The sequence below is a fragment of the Solanum stenotomum genome, unplaced genomic scaffold (assembly GCF_019186545.1).
Source record: "Solanum stenotomum isolate F172 unplaced genomic scaffold, ASM1918654v1 scaffold23673, whole genome shotgun sequence".
Classification (NCBI taxonomy): domain Eukaryota; kingdom Viridiplantae; phylum Streptophyta; class Magnoliopsida; order Solanales; family Solanaceae; genus Solanum; species Solanum stenotomum.
Window position 1 is genome coordinate 126,357 of NW_026027624.1, and position 18,230 is coordinate 144,586.

Genomic DNA, 18,230 nt, shown 5'->3' on the forward strand with positions numbered 1-18,230 from the left:
CAAAGATATCATTTGCATTGGCCCTTGAGAATCATTGCAAGTCCTTGGTGGACAGAATTATACGATTCTTGTGCTTGTGGGAGATAGCATGTGGATAACAAGTCTCTTAAAAATGTCTAGCAAGTAGAAAAAACAATTTGCGAAGTGTCCAGTTCATAATAACTTTTATGCATCTTCCAATATTCTAACTAGATAAATCATGTTTCTCGATTCAACTTCATTGATCACTAGATCACGCCTTTGTCTAGCCCCACTGAGGCTCATTATTAAGACATAAAACAGCATGTCAAACCATAGAGGAATTATGTTGTAATTTACGAAGGTCGTAGATCTGTAAACGAAAGTAGAGGAACTAACAGTATATTATTACAATGTGGAGTCTCCATTTAAATTTTTATTCAACTTCTTCATATTATTCCCATAAAGAACATTGTACAAGGTCAATTTAACATTATTGTTCACATTTTATTGCTCACTAAACAACATTTACCATTTAAAAAATTTCCCACAATGCTTGATCCTCCACAACAAGAGAAAGCTCCAAGTCTTTAGATCACGCGAAAAGCTTGAGAAACTAAAATTAAGAATTGGAAGCTGGATTGTGAATTCATTTGACATTAGGTTTTAGGCATTTGCAGCCATGACTCCTTGCAAAGGTGGTGCACCGTTGTGATCACCTAATGTTTCATCTTCTTCTCCGTCTTCATCTTCCTCTGTTTGCCAGAGAAATCTAGCATATGCAGCAAGCACGTCGCTGAAAAGCAAAAAAGCAAGCTAGTAACTCTGAGTCTCAGACAATGAGAACAATGAACTTGATGTGCAAGCAGCAATCAGACAATTTTTAACTTAAAACGCAATGCATAAATGATTTGAAATCATACCAAAGTTCTTCATATTTTTCCATGAAGACATTTCGCAAAATACCAAGTTACCAACAACCTTATATTAGTATCTTTTCTCATTAACCTTTTCAATGCTATCAAATAGTAACAGATTTCCTTCACAAATCACATAAATCTGTAAAATCGTCTTAGTAACTGACCAAGTAGGAAATGTGCTTAGGTTATTAACTTACCGCTATTACTTTTAATTCTAAATGTTGCGAATAAAAAAGTGAGGGGCTTCAATTCAATATTACCCGTCTTCCGGAGAAGCTTGAACTGCCCTCTTAAAGTAGGTTGAGGCTTTATCTTCATCCCGATGAAGTTGCCATATCAACATGGCATACTGTGAAATAGTTTCTCCATCAGTAGGATCCGCTAGTATTGCACGTGAGTAATATTCTTCAGCACCTAGTAAGTCTCCCTTAGACTGCCAGTCCAACAGCAAACATGAGAAATGTCAGAAGTAGCAAGACCAGTCGATATTATTATATGAAAGCACCAATGAAGAGAGATAGCTTTTCTTGTTTTTGGTTACGTTCTGATAAGTAAACCATAAACTGTTGTAGCTATTGTAAAGATCTTGTGAAAGGAATGGCATAATGTTCAAGAAAATTTCATATTTGAGCATGCATTTATATTTCTCCATCCCACTTGTATTGAGTTAGGCTGAGCGGCGGTTATTTTGTACATTTAACGAAAGAGTTGAAATCCTAAAAAGAATATAATGGAGAGAGCTTGTGACATCTCTGACACATTTCTAAATCAAGATGATACATGGAAATGAAATGAGCATTGTTGTAAGCATATGATGGATGATTTACATGTTAATAAAGAACATTTAGTGCAGAAGATAAGAAACATTCACCTGACTAAGAAACTGAGCATAGTTTCTTAAAAGCACGGGGTTATGAGGATTTTCTTTGATCATTCTCATGTACTCCTCCTCAGCATTTCCGTCCATATCAGATACAGCTGCAGTATAATCAACAGGAGAGCCGCCACCAACTAGATTAACCCCAATTCCTAATCCTGCTGCAAGATGTAAGGGAGGGCTAACAGGTCTGTTAGCTTCTTCGTAATCTATGTTCCGGGATACAGTAGCTTCCCCACTTTCCTCAATCTGACACATCCATAAGAAACTTTAAGTCAAACAGAGCTCACACATATATACTCATTGAGGCAGAACGAATGGAAGAAACCTTAGTCTTATCACTCTGTGTGTTCATTTCCTCCTCACTTTCATCGTCATTGATGTCCCAGAGGAAACTAGCATATGCTCCAAGAACATGGCTGGAAACAATAATAGATTTCAACAACAACAACATATCCGGTTTCACATGTTATTACCAAAAAAACAACATATCCGGTGTAATTCCACAAGTGGGGTTTGGGCAGGGTAAGATGTACCCAAACCTTACCCCCACCTTTGTGGGATAGAGAGGTTGTTTCCGTAGACCCTCAGCTCAAAAGAATTTTAATCAAAGCACGATTGAAAGAAAAAATAACAACAAAATAGCAAGATGAACAAAGCAAAGAAGCTGCAGTAGTAAAAATTTACGATTAAGATACTACACAAATACTACTAAAAAGGAGAAGATGAGGAGAGGAGACTACTAGTTTCTTCACATGCCCAGGTTTTGTAAATCAATATCTAATTGAACCAATTACTCATTCTCTCATTTCGATGAAAGGTGCAAGTCAAGTATAACCTGTTCTCAGGAGCAGCACGAACTGCACGTTCAAAGTAATCTGATGCTCTATCTTTATCTTGGTGAAGCTCCCATACTAATTTAGCATACTGTGACAAGGTATCGCCATCTTTTGGATCAGCTAGTGTAGCTTGAAGGTAATAGTGTTCAGCTCCAGAAAGATCTCCCTTAGACTAGAGACAAGAATACAGTGGGTTGCATTAAGAAAAAGTTGTCACCACAAAAACAGAATCAAGATTGGACTAGATCTCAAGAAAAGGACAAAAATAACGATGGAGAAATATCTAAAACCACACAGCATCTAAAGCATGTAAGTTGTGTGCTTTTCCAGCCAAAGAATCACAAAATTTATATTGACTGGATTTCCGAAGTATCTATTAGGAAGACCAGAATATCATTTGAATCAGTCACTGTTGTATGCTTTTTACATTTCAAAGCACTAGTAAATTTATTGTTGATGTACATTGCCATTGCTAGAACATCATGAAAGAAAAGTCTTCTCACTTACTTCCCTTTTCGGGACTTGGTTATGCAACTGCTAATCCATACTTAGTACTAGAAGATTTAAGCTTTGAAATGAGTGAACTGGTTATAGAAGGTTCCAAATTGGATTCTAATTTGTTTAAAGTTATTCAAACTACTATTACTATCCTGACATACTCATCCAATTAGTCTATTTTATCAGGGGCAACTTACAGCAAGAGCAAGAAGCCAAAGATGAGATCAAATTCACAGAGGTGACTTTAGTTCCACAATTATAGTTCCAACTTAGCAGCTATAGAACTCCAGAAACTTACTTACCTTCCACAATCCTAGAATCGGTAAAGGACTTACAAAGAGAATCAAACAAGTATACAACAGCAACAATATGTCAATAACTATGACCTCTATACAAAACAAGTTACAGTCGGCTATATGAATCATCACTAGTCATGTTTAAAGTTCCAACTTTGCGGTTATAGAACTCACAAGAACCTTACTTTCACAATCCTAGAATCTCTAAAGGACTTACAATGAGAATCAAACATGTATACAACAACAACTATGATCTCAATCCCAAACAAATTATGGTCGGCAATATGAATCCTCACTGACCATGATTAGAATTCCAACCTTTTTTTTTTATAACCGAGAAATCCGTCTGTGACCCGCCCTTTGGACCAATCACAGCCTTCTAAACTCGATGGATAGGATAATGGGCCCACCCCTCTACCCTTCTCCACTTAAATACCAGGCTTCGCTTTGCATGGTGTGGGGCTTGAACCTACAACCTAAGCCACTTAAATACCAACTTTGCAGTTATAGAAATCACAAGAAACTTACTTCCGCAATCCTAGAATCTTTCAAGGACTTAGAATGAGGATCAAACATGTATACAACAACTATGACCTCAATCCCAAACAAGTTATGGTCGGCTATATGAATCCTCACTGACCATGTTTCTCCGGTTTAAGCTCAACTCATGTCATCAAATACTGAAAAAACACAACGACAACAACAATAACATACCCATTGTAATCACACAAATGGGGTTTGGGGAGAATAGAGTGTACGCCGACCTTTTCCCTACCTCATAGAGATAGAGGTTGTTTCTGATAGAAACTCGGCTTAAAAAAAGCATTTCTAAGCAATTGAAAAAGGGAATATGAGCAGTAACCACAATAAAATAATGTGAAATGGAAATAGAAAAATGATTTCTGAAAGAAACAGGACACAAAGACTGACCTGCAAAAGTTGAGCATAATTCCTCAAAAACAAAGGGTTAGATGGATCTTCTTTAAGAACCCTTTTATAATATTCCTCAACATCTCCATTTCCATCAAAATCTAAAGGTTCAGACTCAACCCCACCAAGGTACTTTGAACTAATTACAGGTTCACTCTCTTCAAATCCTAGCTCATTAACCTCATAAAAAACCCTTTTTTCCCCATCTTCATTCTCATCTTCCTCAATCAACCCCATTCCCTTTTTCCCAAAACTGAAATCACTACTACCTATATCTGATATAATATCCCCTATTGTCACAGACCTAACCAAATCTTGATTTTCCTTTAATTCATCAACCCCATCCTCTGTATTATATATACAAAATGATGGTTCTTTAGGCAACATTTTGAACTTTCTTGCTTATGACAAGATAAAAATGACACCTTTGAGCTTATACAGTTTTTCAAGATTATAAGAAATTGAAGTATTTCAAGATAACCCTTTTAAATTCCCATCAAATTAAGCTCTTCTAAATGATTTTCTGTGAAGACTATCGGATTTTATTAAGGAAAAAATGGACATGTGAAGACTTTCAAGAAGAAAAAACTCAAAATGGACATGAAAGGAAGAAACTTTCGTAAATTTTGAGTGATGAAAAGTAGGAGTATTATCCAAGTTCTTTTTTTCCGCTCGGGGTTCGAAGTCCCAATTAAATTTAAGATTATGTATTGTAGGATCTATTTTGAGATGACGTTTCTAATAAAATGTTCTTTGTATTTTAAGCTCGAACTTGAAATCTCTAATTTATCGTGAAACAAAATACTTTATAAGTTATAAGTATTTTTTTTGGACTGTGATTCTCAATCCCAAAGCTTGACTGAAAATAATTTGTAGAAATTCTAATTAAAAAAATATTCTATTTGTTCTAAAATAAGTGTTGCTTCCCAAGAAATAAAGAGAATAAATTATTCTAAAAATATTTTAAAAAATAAAATAACATAGGTAAAATATTATTCTGGTCAAATTCTGATCAAATTTTCTGACCAAAAGGATTTTTCCATTCTAAAATAGCATTTTAGAAAAAATTAGTACTCCTCAAAATAAGAGTTGTTTTTAATTTTGAAAGAATATTTTTTGCTAGAGCTCAAATCTCGAAAACATCTGATGAATAGAGATAATTTAATAAATTATATATATTTTTTTATTATATTTTTTAATAGAATGAATTAAAATGGGGACGGAGGAGTAAGAATTAAAATTTTAATAAATAAAGCTTTATAATTAAAGTGTTCACGTGGAGTTGTGGCTGCCATATCTGTACTTTGACTTCTACTTTTTAAAAAAAAAATAATACTATATATATATAAATGGTTAAAGTGAAAATAAAATTTTGAAAAATGTCATTTTCAATGTATTAAGAAAATGATAGTTATGGACCCAATTTGGAAAAATGGAGATATTTGAGGAGAAATTGACAAATGGATACTTTTGGATCGTTAATCAAATTTTAGTTGTTAATTCAATATCATTCAATAATTAGCTATTTTTAAATACATAAAAAAATATCTAATAAAAAAATATTCTTATCTAAAATGTGAAAAAGAAATAAAAAATTACAGCGCATTATATATATTCTTATCTAAGCAAAGAATATGTTTATGAAATACCAAGGCTAATGCATCTAACTTTAGTATAAGTTATATTAATTAAAATACTGTAAATTACAATATATATATATATATCTAACTTTAGTATAAGTTATATTAAATAAAATACTGTAAATTACAATATATATATATATATATATGGTTTCAACATGATGCTTGTGAACTCTTTTACAACGAGTCAACCTCACAAGTTAGAATATTCAAGAAACAATAAATATCAGTGTAATTTTATAAATGAGAAAATACACGATTTTATGCTTTCTGAAAGATAGTAAAATTATTTTCGATGGCAAATTTAAATAGCGCATATAAGAAATTAAGTGTGTAAATAAAGAAAAATACAATAATAAAAAAGTTATACGAAGAACATAATAGAATATTAATTGTTGCATGAAGAAATACTCTTGTCGATATCACTAAATTATAAGAAAATTATAATGTAATTACAATTAGTTATTATTCGTAATTTATTTTTTCTCTATACTTAAAATAATAAGAAGTGTTATTTTCAGATTGCATATAATTTAGCTAGTAGTAAATACGTAATATTTGTGAAATTTTCACAAATAAACGGACACACATTTTAAATAATCGAATATTAAATATGCTTAGTCAGATATTGTAAAATTTATTTTTTTACAATAAAAAGGGTTGAAGAGCCTTACGGCCAAAAAAAAACACAAACATTATTTCAAAAACACATTTTCTTCCTTTGTAACAATGCCTTAATGTTCTCTCCTCGAGAAAATCACCACCCCCTCCCCCTCCCCCTCCTCCTTCTCTCTTCATTTCTCGATCGTCGTTTCTTTCAGGGAACGACGAACGAAGCCTTCTCATTTCACCATCAAGATTAAATTCGCGACTAATAATATTTTTTTATTAAACGTTACAAATTTACCAAAATTTTCAAAATGGGGGTCTTGAAATCGTTCCAACTCTTGGAAATTAACATCATCTCCGCTCAAGATTTGGAACCTATGTCCAAGAAAATGAAAACCTATGCGACCGTGTGGGTCCACCCTACACGGAAGCTAACCACCGCGGTTGACATAGAAGGAGGTAACAACCCAACATGGAACGACAAATTTGTGTTTCGTGTGGATGAGGAGTTTCTCCGTCAAGATACCTCAGCTGTACAAATAGAAATTCATTGTGGCCATTGGTTTAAGGATTCTCTTGTGGGGTCCGTTCGCGTCCTTGTCGGAAACCTCATCCCTCCTCCGTCTAGGACACACCATAATCATCATCCTCATAATTTTGGCATGCGTTTTGTTGCACTTCAGGTTTAATTTCAAAAATATTTTTCAATTTTATCGTGTTTGACTGTTCAATGTATTTTTCATGGAAACTATTTTCCTAACGTAACAACGACATTCTTAATTTCATTCTTCCAATGTTTTCTATAAATAGGAAATTTTGTTTTAACATGTATACGTAAAAGTTGCATGTATGCATGTACATTTTGCTTCATTATATTCCATCATATCACACATGTTATTTATAAAATGTATTTATATATGTTTTTTGAAGATTATTATTCTTTTGACTAATATATAATTTTCACACATTTGCTTAAAATAATGTTTTCTAATTGAATTTTCAATGATATGGATTGATTGGTCATAAATATTGAGATGGATTTAATTATAATAACCTAATTAATGATTCTAAATATTTTCTTCGATCGAAATTTATGTATTATATTTTTGGTATTAGGTACGTCGTCCATCTGGGAGACCTCAAGGGATATTGAACATTGGTGTTGCATTACTAGATAGTACCATGAGAAGTATGCCATTGTACACTGAATTAAACAAGTCAGCTGTTGGATATCGCGATTTGATGGAAGAAGAACAACTCCCTCATCACCACCACAACCAGAAAACAAACAACGAAAAAACCATCACCACCACCACTACTACCAACAACTACAATAACAACAACAACAACACCAGCACCAATAATAACAACGTGACTACTATAAAACCAATATTGTTACGTACAAAGAGTGAACGTAGCGAACGTGTCAAATTCGACGATGATGTACCCAAGTCTAGTGGTTCAATAGTTGCAAAACCTTCAAAAAAGAAGAATAAAACACATAATTATGACAAAGAAAGCTCAATTCTTAGTATTTCTTTGGAGCCTCCACCACAAATGTTGGTAAAAAAGAAAGGCAAAGCAAGTTCTATGGTAAGTGGGCCTAAAGAAGATAAGCCCAAAAGTAAAAAGGGCAAAACAGGCTCAGTTTTAAGTGATTCAATTGTGAGTAAAGAGTCATCACTTTATAATACTGGGCCTAAAGAAGATAAGCCCAAACTCAAACTTATAGCTTTAGAGCTTGAGAACAAAGAAAAGCCCACAAATGAAAAAAAAATTGATGAAAAATCTCTCACAAAGCCCAAAGTTGATGAGCCCAAAGAGCCCATAACAGTTATTGGAAAGCCCATTCAAAATTTTCATGGATATGAGTTTGGGGGCCCAAAAGGGGTAGGACACAATGGAAAATTTGTATTTGGAGGCCCAATTAAGGGAAATGCTCATCATTGGACTGACTCAGAAATTGGGCCTTCAGCATCCGAGGTCGCAGCGGCCGTGGCCGAAAAAAAATACCCGTTGGATGATCAAAAGAGCTCAGTGTTGGATGGTTGGAGTTTGGACGAGAGCGTTGAGGGGCTCAGGTCCAAACTCGAGAGGTGGAGGACGGAGGTACCACCAGTGTACGACCGGGGACATGCCTCGAGCAGCTACCATTCGACCGGTCGTCACGGGAGGAGGCATGCACGTGGCTCGAGTGGATTGTTTTCTTGTTTTGGTAACATAATGGGATATGAATGCCAATGCATTTGTGGTAAGCCTCAAAAGAAATATAACACAAGGTTCTATAGCCCATCAGTTGGCAGCAGATCATTGTTTTGAAAAAAGCCCAAGCCCAGGTTATAATTTTTTTAAGGCCCAAGTGGAATAAAATTGATGTCACTTTTGCAATTTACTTAATTGTTATTGGTAATCAAAGACAAGATTCAAGATTTTAAATCAATGCAGGTCGATACTATCGTACCATTACTCTTTTGTGACAATGAATTTCGAATGTAACATAAATATATTTTTTCTATATATTTCTGTCATTGGCTTTTATCATTTTGTTATTGTTAATATTGATTTGGTTTTTGAATCAGCATTTTCTTTAGATTAAATTTAATGAGGTTTAACTATTATAGCATGATTAATGTTTAGCATGTTGATATAATTTTTGAATGATTTTTGGATTTAGCTGTCTAAATTTAGAGGTTAATTGGCAAAAATGATCAAAACTTTCAAGGCCAAACAAATACTATCATTTACCTAGGAGATTTTAAAGTGAGTACTCCATTGTTTAGAGAAAACGTTTGAAATTTTATGATGAATATTCTGGCCGATTCAACTGAATTTATTGTTTTCCTCTCACAACCATATCGATCATGTGTATCTATATTAGAAAATTAAAATACGTGAAGATGAGATACACATATGTCCTAGTGTGGAAGGTATTGAAGATTGGCTATAATGGTTTCACAAGTGGTAGAAATAGGCCGAAGAAGTACTAAAGAGAGATAACTAATTAGATAGAACGTGACGCAGTTTCAGCTTACTTAGGAAATGTCCTTAGACAATAGGTGTGGAGGACACAAATCAGGGTTGAAGGTTAGTAGATAGTAAAGCGTCTCACTTATCTTTCCAAACTTTTGGTCCTTTGATTTCTAATACTGTTGTTAAGATTAGTGAGCAAAATTAGTTAGTTCAATATTCAAAAATAGGAAGTTAATAAGTTAGTTAGTTGGTTACATAACTACCTATCCAAAAGTTAGTTAGGATCTCTAACTAACTAAGTTCCAAAAATGTTGTATATATATAATGACTCTTGTACTCATTTGTTTAAAATAAATCAATAAGAGAGAATTGTGAAAGATTTTCTAACTCTCATAAATCAGTTTCTTCTATCTTAGATTGATTCTTCTTCTTCTTCCTCATCTATTACTTCTTATTCTTCTTCTTTTACTGTTTCTCTAGTTCTAATTCTCATTAATTTCAACTGTACTATTTGTTGTTTCTATATATTGTACGTAATTCGATTATCATACTATTTGTTGCAGTTATTGCTTTTGTTTGTTTTCAGAATGCTTTAACATATTTTCTATAATATTTTATCATGACCTTTTTTTCTTCCACGATTTTTCTCAATATTTTTTCTCGAGACAAGAATCTATCGAAAACAACCTGTTTAACTCTTAAAATATGGATACTATATGCTTACACTAAACCCGTTCAACAAAAGTTGGTGAAAGCTAAAAGAAAAGATGCATAAATAAATAATATATATTAATTATTAATACAAAATTTTATTTTTAAAAAAATACTGAAAATACAAAGAAAAGAAAGAAGGCGTGGAGACAGAATGATTGTTCGTATCTCAAATTTCAGCTCTCGAATTATGAGGAATATCTTCCTCCTTCCATTTGGGTCCCTTTGTATTTGTCAAATACACATTTTTTTTTTATATATAATAAAAAAATAAAGAAAAAAAATTAATCTTTTATTTTTATTGGTTAAAAAAGAACCATAAAAAAGTGCACGATAAAACAAATAAAGTTAAATCAACATTTTTTTTTTCTAAACTAGATACATTGTTAATTATTTTTTAGCTTTAACAATGAGCTTGACCGCAAGACTCACCCATCGAGCCAAGATGAAAATCGGTCTTAGTGATTCTATAAGAGTCATCGCTTAATAAACATTTTAGAGATAAAAGATTACGTTGATCTTTCGATTTTTAAGAGCTCACGTCACTATATCAAAAAATGATTTTTAATGGTAATAATATGTATTTAATTGTTACTTTTTATAAATGTCCTTAGAGCCTATACTGACATTGGATCCAATGACAATTAACTAATGTCAGTAAAAAAAATTATTACTCTTCATTAATGTGTATATTTTTTATCGCTAAAAAATATTTTTACTGTAGTACGTCGACGTGAAGCTAGTTTAGCACCTTGATGTCAGCTCTTTACCACTTGAGGTTGTGATATGTTTTAAGAATTGAGTTATCCGTTCATTAAAATGATACATAAGCTAAATTTAAAATAACGTTAGACAGTTTGATTCTGTGGATAACTATATTTTTGCACAAGGAATCTAGTGGTGACCTTAACGAATTAAAATTACACTTTAATTTCTGTTAATAGACGTGACTAAAATAGATATCTATTTTTCTACTAATTTGCAAGACAAAATGGAATCGTATATAATAAAGTTTTTATGTTAAAGTGAAGTTGAAGTTGAAAGAGAATATTGTTATATATTCCTTTAATAAAATAACCAGCTTTTGGTGTTTGGCTGCTATTTTTGAAAATATGATAGCGTGTATATCAATTTTCATTTCTAGTTACATATCGTTTTAGATCAAAACTAAATTTTATGAGTTCAATAATTACAATTTATAATATTAATTTTTTTATATTTTTGAAAATTATAGGTTTCGAGATATTTATTAGTTCTATAATTTTAATAAATAAATTTATGATTTATATGAAACATATTAAATTCATGTGAATCTAATATCGTAATGTTATATCTACCCATACTTATTGTTGAAGAGTGTTACTTATTACTTTTGCTTAGCAATAGAGGTAGAGTATTACTTCGGATTTAGATAAATTAAGTATATTTTGCTTAGATCATATTTTATATTTAAATTAAAAATTTACTCAATACGTATAAATATTTAATTAACCCAATAATTAGGAGAAATTATGTATTTAATAACAAATTCTGAATACATAACTTTGAAATTCTGATTGTATCTCTGCGATTGCTACTAAGTTAGTACTAACCAAAAAGGGGAACAAAATGACTTCCATTAGAAGTTATTTTTTTTTTTAAAAAAAGAAATTTATTATTTGTTTACAAAATATCGTCACCCCACAATCCACATCCACTACCACCCCCAATACCTCTAAATCTTCATTTTCACCTATTTCAATGTAAAATTCATCTTTAAGTATTATGTACATTCAACCTTCTCTAGAAGTTTTGTCAGCCTAGCTAGAAAAAAAGTCATGAAGACGATAATTCATGCAAAACGTGAACGATCATGAGGTTACAATTCCTATTTAAAATTTTAAAAGTAAATGTAGTAAGTATACACATCGGATCATGAAAAGGAAGTAATCGAGCAATGACAATAAAGAGGTGAACATTCATCGCTTGAAAAAAAGCATAACGACTCACTAGTCTAGAGCTTCATAGCATTAAAGCTCAAATGATCATTCATCAAAGTGACGAAACTTTGAAACATAACAATTTCTCTATGATCCATCCACGTTAAATCACCTCTGTGTCAAAATGACATATTTCCTCTGTCCCATTTTATGTGACATCATTTCCTTTTTGCTCAGTTCCAAAAAGAATATTACATTTCCTTATATGATAAGTATTTAAAGGTACAATTCCTCTTTTACCTTTGTTGGTCCCACTTAATCTTAAAAATAGTGTTTCAATACATTTATGAGGAGATAGAAAAGTGAGTTTATTTTTTAAAGGGCAATTTGATAAACATTTCAAAGTCTTCAATTATTTCTTAAATTTCGTGTCCGGTCAAATGTTGCCACATAAAATAGGAAGGAAGAAGTAATATTTAAGATCACAAATTTTAAAAATTTCCACTTTAAAATATTACTATAATTAAGAAATTTATTAGTTTTTTTTTTTTTTTTTGTAAACATAAAAACATAGCACAAATGTTTTTGTTGGTGTGAATGGGTGCTAAGTCCTAAGCTGTCTCAGGTAAATTTGTGGGTCCCATAAACACACACAAAGCCTCCCGGTCTGCCGCGCTCTTTGTCGGCTTACGTGGCTCTAAGTCACGTGACTTTGCGCCCCACTTTGTCGGATTGTCCCTATGATGAGACAAGTTTTCGCCTTTTTGGATTCTTCTTACATTATCCCATTTATCATCAATTTATCGTATCGTCTATTATCTCACGATATTTTCATTTTATCATATTACTTCCTCCGTCCAACAATAGTTTTCCATTCTACTATTCTGAGATGTCCAACAAAATTTGTCCATTTTATGAAAGACCGATTGTGTTTATTATATTCAAAGAGCAATACAGTAAAATTACTCTTTTATTTATAATTTCGTAAAAAGTGTGTAAAGTTAATAATTGACAAGTATTGTTGGAGTATATTACAAATCATTTTCTTGTTCCTTTTAACAAGCACGATAAAAAAGAACCAAAAAAAGTGTTTTACTTTTATTTATATTCTTTCCACAGTTTCTTTTTTATTTCTTTGAGAAAGAAGATTTTAAAGATCATTGGAGCTAAAGGAATAAAAAGAATAATGGTATTTAGATGAAAACGCATATAATGTATTATTTTAAATTTTTTGTTTCTTGGAACAAAAAACAATCTATATATACTAGGTTCAATTGGAAATGAACACAATGTTCTCTAACATATTAATATATGTATTCAAAAACTAAAGAATAAGAAAATGTGTATTTGATATGGCAAAAGAAATCAATGATGAGATATGGTTAAGATATTTTCACTATTAATCAGTAGTTTCGAGTTTGAGCATTAATAAAAATAGATCTTATAATCAGGAGCGGACTTAGAGGTAGTCGAGGAGATTCATCCGAACCCTCTCGTCAAAAATTACATTGTATATATATAATGCATTTAAAGAATTTTTATGTCTATATATTGATTTTGAAACTTTTAAATGTAAGATTAGATATTGATTAGTGATTTAGGGAGTTCAAAAACCTTGAGGTTTCAAGTTTAAATCTTAAGCTCTATTTTTTGCCACTGCTTGCAATGCATGAATTGAAATTAATCGAGTTTCAATAGCAATATCGGACGACTGACACAATTTCAAGAACCTGAAAAAAATTATGGCAAAACAAAAAATCCCAGTTGGGAAGTAGTATTGTTCTATGTGAAATTATCTTGAAATCATAATAGATATAAAGGTTGATTTTAAAGATAATTAATATTAAGCACTCTGATCTTTATTGGTATTGTTATTTTTCTTTCATTTTGATTTCTCTTTTTTTTTGTTTAAATAAATAAATAATTAAGGGATTTCATAAAAATAGGAGTAATGTTTGTGTATTTTAAAATGTTCATATTTTTTTTGTAAAATTATATTGGATATGTTATTATTTATAGTATATGTGATCTAATTCAGAAATGCAATACAATTATATATTGATCTTTTTGTTACTATTTTTTGCTCATTACCTTAAAGCTACTGTAACAATTCACTTATTTAAGTTATCCCATTAATTAATTAATTAATTATTATTATTATTATTATTATTATTATTTGTCTCTCATAGGGCCCCCTAATATTATGTTTGTTATATATTTTGTTACAATTTCTTAATAAAAAAATAACAAAATTATCCAAAGGTGGCCCCAAATTGTGATTCTTGATCCCTGAAATTTTGGATTTCTAGGATTGTAGACTTCAAGTAGTATATTGCTAGTATCATATTCGTACTTTTTTTAATTTATCGAAAGCAATAAATAATAAATCAAACAAAAGAAAAGCAAAAATAAATAATAAAGGATTCAATTCCACTAGGGAAAAACAAAAAAACAAACAAATATTCTATTCTTTTTTTTTCCTAATTAAGAAGAATTTCCTCACCTTAAATTATTCCCTTCATATTTATATTATTTCTCTTTTAAATCTTTTACGTTTTGTACATGCACTCCCTTTTTAAAAAAATCAATAGCATTAGAGTGTATTTGGTAGAAAAAAGTTTTCATGAAAGTAAATAAATGTGAAATTTTATTTGTTTTATTAGAATATTTTTTAAGGAATTTATTTACTGAAAAATATTTTTTCATTAAACATTTTAAAAATTTTGTCAAATACAAATTACTGTTTTAATATTAACAAAAATATTTTCAAAATAATTAGTTAAACACAAATTACTATTTTTAAAAAAATATTTCTTTAACAAATACTTCTAACAAAAAAATATTTTTTATATAAAAAGTTTGGCCAAACGTAATAGTTAGTATATTTTCGAAATCTTTGTTTGTTTGAGTAGTGACAAATGCTTAATTAAAGATTCTTAGGCAAAAGTCTTCTAAATTATCTTCATCATGAATATGACACTTTGTCTTTCTCTTTTCCTTCTATATATCCCCTTTCTATCTCTTTTCCTTTCCTTTTTTTGCATGCTAATTTTTTTTTCTTTTCTCTTGCTTTTCATGCTTCTGTCGGGACAGGTGATTAGATATGACATAATGTAATTTAATTTATCAAAAATATAATTTTAGATAGAAGATATGAAGATCACGTAAGGGTGAAATGTTAGAGTCGAGCATTGTCTTACTTTTCAACGGATCAAGTTAGCTAGGCATGGTGATAGTCTAGGGTATTGTGGCTATCATATTTAATTATATTAGTTTCTTGCATTCGTTATTTGATTTGTTGCTTATTATGTATGTCTAGGCGATTGCAATATTATATATGTTGATGTTCTTGTTCACCTTGCTTGTATGTTTGACATTGCTTTCCTATTAGTTGTCATGTTTTCTTCAGAGTTGCTTTTTCTTTTTCATTACTCCTATTTTTTACTTCACTTAAACCAAGAGTCTTTCGAAAGCAATCTTTCTAGTATTGACATAAAGTCCAATATATATGTCTTTGAATTTCTTCTATAATCATTTGATATTTGTTTGATTAAAATTCAGACGATCATCATCACATTTGATTCATTTAATTTATTTATTTTTGTTGTAAGAATCGAACTCAAGATTTCTTATTTAAAATATAGGAATTTTATTTATTCCATCGCGTCTTTTAATGATAAATTTGACATTTTGACTCTTAGCCCTCTCTCTTCTTTGATTTCCTTCTAAGATAACTTTTTTCAAGATTCACACTTGATGTAAAGGTTGAAAATGGAATTAATGTCAGTTGTACAAAAAATTCATTAAAATTCTATTCTTTGTACTACAAGTTACTATATATAAAACAATTTTACTAAATAAAAAAGTTAATGCTTTTATTCAAGACTAATAATAGGTAATTGGACATATTGTGGCAGACATTAATGGGCCTTCAAAAAGGATTCTATGTTATCCTAAAGAAAATTAGTACAAGCAACCACATAAAGTTCTTTTTTCTTCTTTTCTTTTCATTTGATTTCAATTAATATTTGATATCTCTATCAGATTCGATTAGATTCAAATTCATCCGTATACTATAAAACTTAATTTTTGAAGGTGATGTTTCTAAACAAAATTTTTCATTCCTAAAGGCTCAACCAAACATGAAATCTTTGAAAAGTGGAGAAATTTTCTATCATCCCATCACGACTAACATTGGTCACATAATTGAGTTAATGTTATTACATATTACAGAGTTGCTAAACCTCTAGTGATATTTATATATAATGTTGATTATTAGTATTCATATTTATCATTACCGCTAAATATAATAAGCAACAGTTATATCATTATCGTCATACATAACTTATACGAAATTCATTTTATGCTACGATAGAATGTAAGATAAAATTTCATTTAATTAGTAGTAATACATATATTGTAACAATTAATTTCTGTAAATTAAAAATGTTCATTCTCATTTGACCTTAGCTGTCCTGCTTTGCATGCATGAGACCAAGAATGATTAATTAGTTGAAAGGACAATCATGTAGTAGCTGCATGTTTAGTTAATTATACTTGTAACTCTAAATATATTAGAGTTTTTAATATATATTTTATAATATAAATTTAAATTGATAAATTTTGAAAGTTGAATTATTCTCGTAATCTCAAAATATTTGTCATATTTTTATTTATAATATATTTTAAAAATACTAATTAAAAAAGGAAAATTCTTAATTATTTAAATTTTAAGATATAGCTTTTCTTCATTCTATATTTACTTTATTTATATCTGCTTAAAAACTATTACTACTAAAAGAAAATGAGAAAATAAATAAATAATATCATCTTGAACACTAAAAAGACAGGTATTTTGTGATAAACATATATATATATATTTATTTTTTTTTAATTTTATTTTTGTAAAATCATACCTATTTTAGCGCAAAAGAAATACTTTCTCAATTTCAATTTATTTGAAATCTATATCAAAAATAGATATTTTATTTTACTTTTTTTTTTTTCATTTTAGCAAATCAAGAACATTTTACTTGTGAGCCTTATTTTGTACATCACTAATCTCCATTATTCTGAAAATCCTTTTTCATTGCTCTTAGGCGGCTGGAAGGTTGCCACGAGTAAATAAATCTGAGGTATCGAAAGCTTCCAAGCATAAAACAATCTTTTCCACCTTACCTCTAATTAAATTTAAACTTTTAAAAGATCATTACTTTCTCCGTTTAATAATAGTTGTCCAACAAAAATTGTCCAATTTAGAAAATCAAGAGATAATTTACTTTTTGTATCTATTTTACCCTTGCTATTAAATACTATTACTCTCTCCGTCCACTTTTAATTGTCATAGTTTCCCTTTTTAGAGTCAAACGATAAGAACTTTGACCTACATTTTACGATATGTAAAAAATTGCAATTTATAGTACTTTTTGTATTTTTTTGAATATCTAATTTTTTAAATTTAAAATATCAAATTAATATAATATAATTTAATTTTGAAAATTAGTCAAATTTGACTTTTAAAATACGTAACATGATAATTAAAAATGGACATGATAGTACTCCCTCTGTCCCTATTTAGTTGTCCACTTTAGAAATGACACACAAATTAAGGCAACAATGATTAGCATAGTGAAGTTACAATTTTACCCTTATAGTACAATTTACAATTCCAAAATAAATTCACTCAAGATAACTAATCAATGCTGAGAAGTTTAATAGTTTATTTACTTTATTTATGACAACTTTATTTAAATAAGGGTATAACAGGAAAAAAATTGTTGTCCTTTCTTGATCTGTCAAAATGAACAATTAAATAGGGATAACTAAAAAAGAAAATATGGACAACTAAATAGGGACGGAGGGAGTATTTTGTAAAGTTAATTTTAGACATTTACAGAACTCAAGAAATACAAAATGATTCCCATACTATTTTTTGTTTCCAACATTTGGACAAAAGAGGTGGCAAAAGGGGACAAAGAAAAAACAAACACTTTCAAGTACTAATTAATACCAAAAAAGCAAGCATGGCAATACAAAACCAAAACCCAAAATCATGAGTTTTGA

General features: G+C 30.2%; 2 protein-coding genes across 2 annotated transcripts; one reads left to right on the top strand and one right to left on the bottom strand.

The window, feature by feature from the left end:
- Positions 1–344: 344 nt before the first annotated feature.
- LOC125851242 (uncharacterized) lies at positions 345–4,908 on the bottom strand. Its single transcript, XM_049531022.1, has 6 exons — positions 4,319–4,908; positions 2,594–2,766; positions 2,084–2,174; positions 1,750–2,004; positions 1,139–1,311; positions 345–754 (listed from the first exon to the last, which is right to left on the bottom strand). Exons 1-6 carry the CDS (start codon positions 4,703–4,705, stop codon positions 625–627), a joined length of 1,209 nt encoding a protein of 402 aa, XP_049386979.1. The 5' UTR covers positions 4,706–4,908; the 3' UTR covers positions 345–624.
- A 1,959-nt stretch (positions 4,909–6,867) lies between these two features.
- On the top strand, positions 6,868–8,935 carry LOC125851240 (uncharacterized). Its single transcript, XM_049531020.1, has 2 exons — positions 6,868–7,250; positions 7,684–8,935. The coding sequence occupies exons 1-2, from the start codon at positions 6,879–6,881 to the stop codon at positions 8,884–8,886; spliced, it is 1,575 nt and encodes a 524-aa protein (XP_049386977.1). The 5' UTR covers positions 6,868–6,878; the 3' UTR covers positions 8,887–8,935.
- Positions 8,936–18,230: the final 9,295 nt, after the last annotated feature.